Below are 12,173 nucleotides of genomic sequence, written 5' to 3'. Positions count from 1 at the left end.
CACTGCTGTGCGGCATAATGTGTAAAGACCGGGCACTGCTGTGCGGCATAATGTGTAAAGATGGGGCACTGCTGTGCGGCATAATGTGTAAAGACCGGGCACTGCTGTGCGGCATAATGTGTAAAGACCGGGCACTGCTGTGCGGCATAATGTGTAAAGACCGGGCACTGCTGTGCGGCATAATGTGTAAAGACCGGGCACTGCTGTGCGGCATAATGTGTAAAGACTGGGCACTGCTGTGCGGCATAATGTGTAAAGACCGGGCACTGCTGTGCGGCATAATGTGTAAAGACCGGGCACTGCTGTGCGGCATCATTTGTAAGGGGTTAGGGGAGGTCTGAGAGGCATATGGGGAGCTCTAAAGCATAAATTATGATGGGACCCAGAAATGGTCAGGTAGGACCCCATTTTTTTTTTAAAGTGGAGGGTCCCTGGGACCCACATATTTTGTCACTCACCGCGATCACTGCCTTTGCTGGATACACAGATTGTGAGTGGAGGTGACAAGCCCCAAAGTGTCAGATGTTCCTCCAGGTGATTGGAGAATTATTTTGGGCTTACGGTAACACTCCTAGGGACTCAAAAAGGGTTATCTAGTCACACCAGATACATTGTACCCCTCAGTATGGGACAATGGTGAGCCCCAATATTTATTATAGTTGGTTGGGGGGTGCTACCACAGGCAATGGGTATTAGACCAAAGAATAGAGGAGAGAGAAAGACATGCCTGAAGGGGGGCACTGGGGTATCCGAGATATAACTTTTATTGTTACTTTTAATATTGTCTGTAAGACAAGAGGAGCAGCCAAAATTATTCTAAAACCATAAAGAAGTGAACAAAAGTAATGAATTCAGTGAATTAAAATATAGGCATAAACCCTGTCCATCCACTCATTCATATATGGGATGGAGCTATTACATATATATAGCATTTATCCTTCATTCAACTTGCTCAGTTATTCAACACAGGACTCTGGGCCTGATTCAGACCTGTCGCTATGGGTCTCGCACCAAACGATAGTGAGTGACAGCTCGCCCCGTTTGGGAGGTGGGCCGGGGGGGGGCGGCTGAGCAAACGGAGGCGTTCCCAGTGATGTCAGTGGGGAGCTTCCTGCTCGTACAAGCTGGGGCTTGCTGATGCCGAGACCCAACCTTAGGGTCTCGTCGCTAGCCCCGATGGTCACAATGGTCTTGACAATTGCGACCATCAACCTCGTCGCTCGCTAGAGCTGTGGGCGACCCAGAGGCCGCACTAAAAAATGCAAGCAGCCGCCCTCATTCATAGCGATCGCTTGCATCAAGCGACCGACTCTGAATGAGGGCCATAATGTGTTCTGACAACCTAGACCAGGCCTGGCCAACCTGTGACTCTGCAGCTGCTGTGAAAATACAAGTCCCAGCATGCCCTGCTGTAGTTTGGCTATTAGGAAATGCTAAAACTGTGGCAGGGCACGCTGGGATGTGTAGTTACACAACAGCTGGAGGGCCACAGGTTGGCCAGGCCTGTACTAGACCATGAAAGCTGAAGGCACGTTAACAAGACACTGCTGCCTCCAGGCTTACAGGAAAGATGCGCAATATCCATGGGATGTATGGAGAGAGAAGCTGGGAATGTGCAGAGGTCGCCATTTTGGGGAATATTTACATGAATGTTTTTTTATTGCAAATTTCTACTAAGAAAAAGCAAGAGAGCAGTGTGGGGAGATATTATTGAATTCCAAAAGACCCTCACGGTGATACCTTCAGCATACAGAAATGTCTGCTAGTTCTTCTCATTAGGAAGTGAGCACAAATATTCAGCATATTATCCTATGTTGTATCAGTAGGCCAGGCCAAGCTTTGGCTGAGCACGTAGAATAAGGGATTGTTGTGGCAGGGCTGTAATGGCATGGTTGCGCCCTGTGCTGACCCCACCCATTGAGCATACAACGTCATTACATGACAGCGTGAACCGCTGCCTCAGTAAGTGCAAGGAATGGCTGCATATAATGGCCAGGATGCTCGTCTGAAGCATCCACAGGATGCTCCCCGGGTACTCCACCAGCAATCCTGGCTGCAGGCATACTGCTAGCAAGGAGCAAGGGCCGGTGGGAGGCGGTTAAAGGTGCTGGCCACAAAGCCTCTGCAACCTGTGCGACAGCACCAGTTGCCCATAGCTAGCTACAGCCCTGTGTTGTAGTGCAAGGGGTATGCGACTCTTTTCTTTATTACTCACCTGTGCTGATATCTGTAGGGATTTCCTCCTCCTTACACTGCTGATCACCCCTCACATACATCTCTTCTTCTCCCTCTATATCTTCTGCCTTCATATCAGTCACATACGTCTCTTCTTCTCCCTCTATATCTTCTGTCTTCATATCAGCCATGTAAATCTCTTCTTCTTTCTCTGTATCTTCTACTTTCATATCAGTCACATACGTCTCTTCTTCTCCCTCTATATCATCTGTATTCATATCAGTCACATATGTCTCTTCTTCTCCCTCTATATCGTCTGTCTTATTATCAGTCACATATGTCTCTTCTTCTCCCTCTATATCTTCTGTCTTCATATCAGTCACATATGTCTCTTCTTCTCCCTCTATATCGTCTGTATTCATATCAGTCACATACGTCTCTTCTTCTCCCTCTATATCGTCTGTCTTATTATCAGTCACATACGTCTCTTCTTCTCCCTCTATATCTTCTGTCTTCATATAAGTCACATACATCTCTTCTTTGCCCTCTATATCTTCTGGCTTTATATCAGTCACATACGTCTCTTCTTCTCCCTCTATATCTTCAACCTTAATATTAATCGTAACATCAACCTAATAAATTACAAAACACAAAAGTATAAAATACATCCTTTTAGAAAAAAACCCAACTGAGGAAGCCAAACTTGTGTTGAAACACATCCTACACCATTATTTATACATATTTTTATTAACTAGAAATGTATGGAGATTATAAAGAGGTTAAATAAACATGCCCGATAGTGTAATATTATTAAGTTGCAACCGATGCTCAAATCAAATGTGCGTACCAAGAGAAAAAACTTTATCTATAAAAATCTTATTAGAATTTCAAATTGCAAAGTTCACACTGAATGGGATGGACTCAGGATGTCCTCAGGTTGGATCACCTTAAAAGAGCTCATTCAAGCCCATAAGGGAGAGGGATAATATAGTATAGTATTTCCTTCATATATATTGTGGCATATATAATAAAGGCTGTGCACCAAATGATTCTATATTTATAGCCTGTAACGTCTTTCCAAAGATCTCCTAGTATCCCTTTTTAGTACTCCACAGGAATGTATATGATGAGTACACATGAGCTATAGGGACTTCCTTAGGAGTGACCACTCCTGAGTAACGCGTTTCATCCTATAGGGACTGTCACAACCGGGTAATGGGACTACCTCTGATGAGGTTAAGAACCGGGGGGGGGGTTAGGATATTTGTAGTGAAATGACGGGGGTGACAGACTAAGTCTCCCAATTGAGTCTAACTCACTTGGTGGTTCTCTCCAGTGACCCCTCCAATTGAGATATGGTTTTCGCCACTCCAAGTAAGCAGGTTGCAGCCCTCTGGACAGGTACTTGGGAATGACAGAAGACTAGGATAATATACTGAACACGACTAACACAGGGAACACTGGAAATAACACAGAGGAATGGCTTGTACTAAAACACAGGGACTGAATACACAGGGATGCTCCAGAAAGGTACTGGAAATGCAGAGATGGAGATATACTGAGATTCCAGAACGGAGTACACAAAGATGCCACTTGGGGCGCACTGGAGGTGTGGACAACTTGTACTGATGCACAATGGTGCGTACTTTGTACACGATGGGGACGCACCGGCAGATGACCTTGGCATAGTACCTAACGATGTGTACTTGTACACAAAGGTGCGACTCCGGACGCAATGGCAGAGTACTTGAAAGGATGTACAGTGGTATGTATCTGTACACGCAGGATGAACTTGTACTGAACATGGAGATTTGAATACATGGAGGTGCACTTGAAACACACGGGATGAATTGTACTGGACACGGGGACTGGATACACAGAGGTCCAACTTGAGACACACAGGATGAATTGTACTGGACATGGGGACTGGATACACAGAAGTGCGACTTGAGAAACACAGGATGAATTGTCCTGCACACAGGGACTGGATACACAGAAATGTAACTTGAGAAACACAGGATGAATTGTACTGGACACACAGAGGTCACAGAGAACAAACAGGAAACACCAAGGGAAGGAATACAGCCTCTGGAGAATAAGACGGTTGTCACAAGGAATGCCTACGTTCAGCCATACGGTGATGTTGATCAGCAACTTCCTGTTGCAGGAGTTGGACCTAAATACCCCTAGCCAGCTGGTCATTGGATCATGAGATCAGCTGGGAGACTTGCAGTGCTGCCATTGGAGGAGACTGATCAGGTGAGATGAACCAACATGGTTGCGCCCATGCCTGCTAACACAGGAGTCAGGACACACGCATGGAAGTCCTAACGGACCCCGGGGAAAATCCTCAGCCATAACCCACCACTGCCATTGGCGTCTGAATGCCTCGGAGCCTAAAGACACCAGTCCAGCGGTGAGTTAAGGCCGATCCCAGCCGGATCCTGACAGGGATTTCTACAGGAGTGACCACTCCTGAGGAAGTCCCTATAGGACAAAATGTGTTGAGTCCAGCTGACCCAGGCTCTCTATTTGTGGACATTAACCACTTTCCCTAGCACGGTCGTATCAGATACGACCATACCAGACAGGGCTTTCACTGACATGGTCGGATCTGATACGACCAGTCGGAAACGCATCACAGTGAAAAGCAATCACAGTAAACACTTGTTAGGGAAAACAGAAAAAATACTTAGCACATAGTTTCCATATAAATTGGGGAGCCAAGCTCTGAACCCAGTGACCAGCCCCAACAGCTGTTTCGGTTCCTCCTTCCTCAGGGGACTGCTATGAAACTACTATACCCATGAGTCGGCTTATAAACCCACCCTGCATCAACAAGTAATGCAACTCACCTGGGTGACATAACACCCGGCAGCTGCATCATCATGTGTACAGGCGAGCCGCCTCCCACATCACAAGTCACGCCCACTGGCCGCCCGGCAGCATACATCAACCAGCGGACGGAACCAGAGTGAACGCACAAGTGCCCCGGGGAAGACAGCATCGTTCCCTGTCCCCGGAAGTGACGCAGCGCAAACAGCGCTTTACAAAACAAACCCCATAACAACATAACATATAAAACAAAATAGACAGTGCATGCATCGACTGATAGTGGTCACTCCTGCAGAGCGGGCCATACCACATGTAGGCTAGGAAGGCACCATAAGGCATTAGCCTGTTAGCGGAACCAAAACATCCCCACTAATTTCTGGGGAAACAAAAAAGGTTCCTAGCCACCGGATGTGATGTCATCAACACCTAGGTAACCACAACCTGTAATATTCTCAGTAGTAAACATTAATGGGTTGCTAGGCAACCTGCTTTAACCCTATATAACTTAGAAAAAGGTGCCAATTAAACAAATGGCTTAAGTAAAATAAACATTAGTCTGTAAGGTCATGGTTCCTAAATAGATGTATGGTGCATAATATCTAGCAATACTATCAGAAGGCATACACAATTCATCCTCACAAAAAATGAAACATTTCATATAAGAAAAACATATATAGCAGCATATATGGAATAGATGTGGAGACACCAAGTGAGAATAAGAAGGCATTGGTCAAATTGTTCAAAAAAACTAAATTGGCGGAAAGCTTATTTAAAAGGTACAGTCTTGTAAAGACCTTTACAGTCTTATCGGTCAAGGAAACAAAATCCTGGATATAGAATTCAAATCTCTATATATCAAAAATAAATAATAGAGTCCTGAAATTAATTGAGTTCACAAGAATGGAGCGAGTAAAGATCTTCATTCAGCCCGTGGGACACCATGGTTCTGAGATGATGAATCCATCTGCACTCCTGTTTTATGCCGAACACCTCCCCTTCTCATGGGTGGAACATGGTCAATGGGCATAAAGAGGAAGTAATTAATGGTGTGACCATATGCCTTGCAACAGGTGGTGTGTTAGGTTACATTTTAACAGCAGCCTTTATAATAGAGGCCCGATGCATGGCAATTCTTTCTTTAAGCATCCTGATCGTTTTGCCCACGTAGATCATTTTACAGGGACATATGATGATATAGGTCACAAAACGGGTTTCGCAGCACATACGGTGTCTCAACTGAAATAATGTCCCATTCAGTGGGTGTGTGAATGTTTTCCCCATTTGCATAAACTTGCAATTAACACACCCTGCACATCTAAAGGCACCATTTTGTAATTGCAGCCAATTATTCGCTTTATTGACTCTCGGGCTGATATCAGAACAACTTATTAATTCCTTTAAGTTACGGCTTCTTTTATAACAAAAAAGTGGTGCTTGCGCACAATAGTCCTTAAGGATCGGGTCAGTTTGGACTATGTGCCAGTGTGTAAGGATGGCTTTTCTTACAACTCCTGAGGTGATGGAGTAAGTACTTGTAAATACCATTTTGGTACTAGCATCGTCCTTAATGGCTGGAGTGAGTAATTCATCTCTATCCAGTGCTTGGCATTTGTGTATAGCATTACGGACTTCTCTGGGGTCATAGCCCCTATCTATAAATTTCTGGCCCATCTGTTCCAACGCCCCCAATAAGTTCTCCTTATTGGATGTAATCCTGACCACGCGAACTAATTGAGAGTAAGGTAGCCCACGTTTCAGGGGTTGTGGATGGAAACTCATTGCTGACAACAGCGTATTTTTGTCTGTCGGTTTTCTAAATATTTCAGTAGAAAACTCTCCTTTAATGATCTTAATACAAACATCAAGGAACTCAGGGCCTGATTCAGAGCCGAACGCTCTGACCAGAGCGCTCGCTCTGAATCAGGGCCCTCCTACCTGGTTTTGGAGCGGCCTCATGGACGCTCGTATAGCTGTGGGTTACCACCCACAGCTATAGCGAGCGTCCATGTTGATGGTCAAGACCATCGCGACCATCGGGCTTGCGACGAGACCCTGCGGTAGGGTCTCGCTGCCGCAAGCCCAGGAGTGATTTTGGCTCTATCAGAGCCTAAATCACTCCCACTGACATCATTACTGATGTCAGTGGGGCCGGACTCAGACGGTAGGCGTTCCCATGGGAACGCCTCTGTCTGGCAGCCACGCCCCCAGCACGTCCACCAAAGGGTGCGTGATGTCACTCACCATCGACAGCACGCCCCCTTTGGTGCGAGACCCCGAGCTCCCTCCGTCGTGCGCATTCGCCAAACATCGACCCGCTTGCGAGCGGGTCTGAATGACCCCCTCAATTTTTTCTTTATTACATGTACATGTAAATTGAATGGAACCAGGTATTGTATTCAGGCCCTTAACAAACTCATCCAAAGCAGCCACACCACCAGTCCAAAGCATAAACAGGTCATCGATGTATCTTACGTAAAATGTAATAAATTTGGAGAAGTCGGGATTCGCCATGATATATCTCTTTTCATAAATGTGCATATATAGATTCGCGTAAGGACTATTGTGCACAAGCACCACTTTTTTTGTGATGGCTTTTCACTCATTTATAGGACTTTATTAAATATTTTGCAATTTTTTCAAATGGTGTGATGGCTGACATTTCTACCTTGTGTCATACAAGTAGTAGATGGAGGATTTATATATTGTGACACAGTTAGGTTAGGGGATCCCTCTCCTGGGTAGAGGACTCCTTCCTTACACACACACACAGCAGCAGGGAAGCAGCACACCAGTCTGGATGCAAGTACAAGCTGGTCGGCGCCAGTCTTTATTGTACAATGTCAGAAACATAAAGAAAACATAAATATAAATCCTAGCCCTGTCGGGGCACTAACTTCACAGGTAGTTCCCTCACTACCAGAACCTGGCAGGGCCTAATGCCCTCGCCAGCAACAAAAGCACAGCACAACACTCACGGTTAGGTTTCCAAGTGTCTCTGAGCAAACTCCCTGCCTGCTCTCCCAGGTGAGACAATCAGCCCTAAACAAACTAGGCTTATATTGGCCACTCTCAGGTGGAAAACTAACAATCCTGTTACCAGGCTGCGAGAACCAAATCCTGGAGTGGCCGTGGGTGGAGCCCTCCCTCTCCTCTCACCCACAACCCCCAGGTCCCAAACCGGCTTTTCAAAAATCCGAAACTCGAGCCTGCTACACTGCAGACTTTCTCCTGGGGGCTTAAAACACAAAAGACAGGAATCTGGGACAAATGTACCTGCCACAGACCACTTTACCAGTGATCCTATCACAATATATATATATATATATATATATATATATATATACACACACACACACACACACATATACACACACATATACATACACACACACACTACACAAACATGTTGAGTTTTCCATATCCGAAATGATGGGGACCAGGAGATTTCGGATTTGGGATTTTTTTTCAGTATTTACAATACGTGGGTGACTTGCTTGCGTTGCGGGAGTTCAGCGGCATTGATGGCAGGGTGCGGGGGTCCAGCGGCTTCCGTGGTGGGGTGCGAAGGGGACCAGCAGGGGTGTGGGACCATTGATGGTTTGCGAACTGATGTTAAGGAAACATCGGTGGCTGTGGCCTCAAACAATCAATGGTTTCTATAAGTAGTTGAACACATCGGCCAAAATTGAAATTTTTTTGATATACAGTGTTTTAAAAAATTATTTTTTAAGAAAATTGTGTTGAATACGTTGTAAAATGATGTTCTTGACCTAATTCAGTCATAAAAAAACCCCCAACAATTTCTGAGCGGTTTATGGAAAAATATTTAGTCAGTTAAGTGGTTAATACCTAAGAGGACTGGGAACCATTCTAAACGATAAGCGCACTTTTATCTTATATCTATTTTTATGTTCTCTAAATTGTCTTTCTGTGTTATTTTATCCAAATAAAACCAGTGTTACAAATGTACTGATCGGGGATCATTTGTCTTTGATTTGAAGCTCGTGTGTACTCATCATATACATAATATAGCAATATTTGGTACGCAGCCTGTATTATAAATATAAAAATGAAGTGCTGCGCACAACCTGATCCCTATTATGAGATACTGTGTATCTTTGATAGCTATATAGGGAATTTATTGATAATGGTGTTTTCTTATGGGTGAGGAAAGTATCTGCTGACTTCTGGCAATGGGTCAGTTATAGCATAAAGACTTTGTGTGGATTTATGCAGTGCTTGTTATCCCTGCTATAAACAGATATATATCATGGACAATGACAAGGAAATAGAACTGTACTTGATACAGGTATATAATCAGTTACATGGGTATGCAATGATCCTAATCCATGCACAGATCATTTACATTACAAATGCGTATAGGGTATCTGTGGGGGAAATACACACTAAAAAGGGGGTGACCCCACCTAATCCTTAGTGAGCCCACAGTATCTCAATCAAAAGTCAGTGATCAGTCAATGAGGAAAAAGAAGCTGTTGGAGACTGCGGCGTCCCATCAGTCTCTTCTTGTTGATAAGGGGTGACTAATTACCCAAGTCCTTTGTTTGTTGTCCGGATCGTCTTCTCAGGGCTTGGAGGTGGCTTGTTTCAGCAAAATGTCGAGGATCCCCTGGACAACAGGGGATACTTACCCGGGAGCTCAGTCACCTGTTGTGGAGGGGGCGGCCGCGACCTCGGTCCCAGGATCCCTGACCGCTGTTGCCTCACTCGTGGCCACAGGTGCACTCCTACAGCACTGACGCGGGTGTGTCCCTGGATGCAGGTACACCGCTCGCTGCCCGCGCTCTGGCAGAGCACCACAGTCCAGGGGATCCTCGACGTTTGCTCAAGCAAGCCACCTTCAAGCCCCGAGATGACGATTAAACCGGAAGTCAGACATCCATAAGTGCAGCAGCACACCATAAGAAGTCTTCGCCGTTTACACAAAGTGCGCAGGTCTACTGTTAAACCATTATTTATTATATTTGCCACAATATATATGAAGGAAATACTATACTATATTATCCCTCTCCCTTATGGACTTGAATGAACTCTCTTAAGGTGATCCAGCTGATGACATCCTGAGCCAGAACCGTAACTAGACTTTTTGGTGCTTTGTGCCAGAAAGAGCATTGGCGATCCCCCCCCCCCCTATTTTTAGGGACATAAAAATAAAATGTGCACCAGGAAAAGGGCCATGGCCTCATGGGGAAGGGCCAGAAGAGATAGGGGAGGCCAGGAGATGCTGGGGATAAATAGGGACATAATATAGTGCACCTGAGAGAGGACCATGGATTCATGGGGAAGTGCCGGGGAAGAGATAGAGGAGGCCAGGAGATGCTGGGGATAATAGAAGAGGAAGCTACAAGTGAGAATGATAATAAACAGGAAAATTGACAGGCCCAAACAGCGCCCCCTGCCCTGCAGTGCCCTGTGCCATGGCACCGGCCGCACTACCCTAGTCACGGGCCTGTCCCGAGCCCATCCCATTCAGTGTGAACTTTGCAATTTGGAATTCAGATAAGCTTTAAAGTTTTTTCTTTTGGTACGCACATATGATATGAGCATCGGTTGCCACTTTAATTAATAATATTACACTATGAGGCGCATGTCTTATTAACCTCTTTCCAGAACGGCCTTATCCGTCTGCCACACGGGGTCTAATGAAGACTGCGGCCACCTTTCATTTCAGGGATCAGTGACTTTTTTGTGCTATTTGACCACTTTATGTATACACTTATTTTTATATAATGTTTAACAATTAATTTACTCGGAGGGAATTTGTGATCGTTCACTGTCCTTACACCTTCACCTATATATATATATATATATATATATATATATATATATATATGTGATCAATAAAACTTTTCCAAAAGACTAAGAGTCTCCTGACACTAGTATGACACATGCACAAAAAGAACAATATTCTTGAATAAACTATGGAAGGAGGGTATGTCCGTATCATGGTTTGGAGGACACAGTTACCAGATACAGCTGAGACTATCAGTAACCCTTTTCTGCGAGTGGAGGATCCCTGACACTGCACATACCTTGGGTGGGGGGAGAGGAGTGGTGCATTTAAGTGAGTAGAGAAATACAACTGAAAACCTCTCCATAAATATGTCACTGGGTGACAGTCCCATGTACAATGCAGGAAGGAGGTGGACAAGTCCCTGAGTATGAGAGATATACTGCCAGCTGCGGCTGTACTAACAATGTGCTGTGCTACAATTACTAAGCAGGCGTTTTCCTGCTGCTGAACTAACAATGTGCTGTGCTACAATTACTAAGCAGGCGTTTTCCTGCTGCTGAACAAACAATGTGCTGTGCTACAATTACTAAGCAGGCGTTTTCCTGCTGCTGAACTAACAATGTGCTGTGTTACAATTACTAAGCAGGCGTTTTCCTGCTGCTGAACTAACAATGTGCTGTGCTACAGTACTAAGCAGGCGTTTTCCTGCTGCTGAACTAACAATGTGCTGTGCTACAATTACTAAGCAGGCGTTTTCCTGCTGCTGAACTAACAATGTGCTGTGCTACAGTACTAAGCAGGCGTTTTCCTGCTGCTGGACTAATAATGTGCTGCGCTACAATTACTAAGCAGGCGTTTTCCTGCTGCTGATTGAGGTGTGTGAGCAGAAGTAACATTTCTTGTGCTACTGAGCGATTGTCAGCATCGGCTGGAGATAATTCCGCCACTTTTATGTTAGGCATTGCTAGAGAGAAATCCTACTAATTAGCAATTTAATTTATAGGTCTATTTAATTATTGTAACAATATAGAATGTGGTTTTCCTAATGAAGGCTTTTGGCTTTTATTAAAATGTGCAATTATGTGTCTTGTTGTAATTATGTATGTTTTCCCCTTGTTAATGAATAAATCCTATAACTGACCAGCGCCTCATTCTTGCTCTTTTCCTATGTATAATAGTATGTGCGTCTGGGCCTAGCAGCTGTGACGTGGAAATGTCTTAATTCCCGATGCTGAGGAAAGTTCAACGATGTGCTGGGACGTATATAAGCAGAATCGGAGTACTTCTGGTGGCTGCCGAGCTTCAAGGTGGCAGGGCTGGCATAAAGTGTATGCTAGGGACAGGGAGGGTAGCTACCAGCACCACCCAGCACTAAGGGGGATAAAGTCCCAAATGACAAGTGCCAAGA

At 44.9% G+C, this 12,173-nt stretch overlaps 2 protein-coding genes across 2 annotated transcripts in view; one reads left to right on the top strand and one right to left on the bottom strand.

The window, feature by feature from the left end:
- Positions 1 to 12,173, top strand: part of LOC148473814 (uncharacterized) — a 336,188-nt gene that overhangs the window by 32,766 nt on the left and 291,249 nt on the right. The gene's annotated exons all lie outside the window — the stretch shown is intronic.
- The window catches only part of LOC148473816 (uncharacterized), a 160,822-nt gene that overhangs the window by 62,142 nt on the left and 86,507 nt on the right, over positions 1 to 12,173 (bottom strand). Inside the window, exon 6 of the mRNA XM_088459441.1 lies at positions 2,216 to 2,807. Coding sequence (XP_088315567.1) covers positions 2,216 to 2,807 — 592 coding nt within the window. The remainder of the gene's footprint in view (positions 1 to 2,215; positions 2,808 to 12,173) is intronic.

The sequence above is a fragment of the Taudactylus pleione genome, unplaced genomic scaffold, assembly GCF_031769625.1.
Source record: "Taudactylus pleione unplaced genomic scaffold, aTauple2 ptg000910l, whole genome shotgun sequence".
NCBI lineage: Eukaryota > Metazoa > Chordata > Amphibia > Anura > Myobatrachidae > Taudactylus > Taudactylus pleione.
This window is presented reverse-complemented; position numbering and strand designations above follow the sequence as displayed.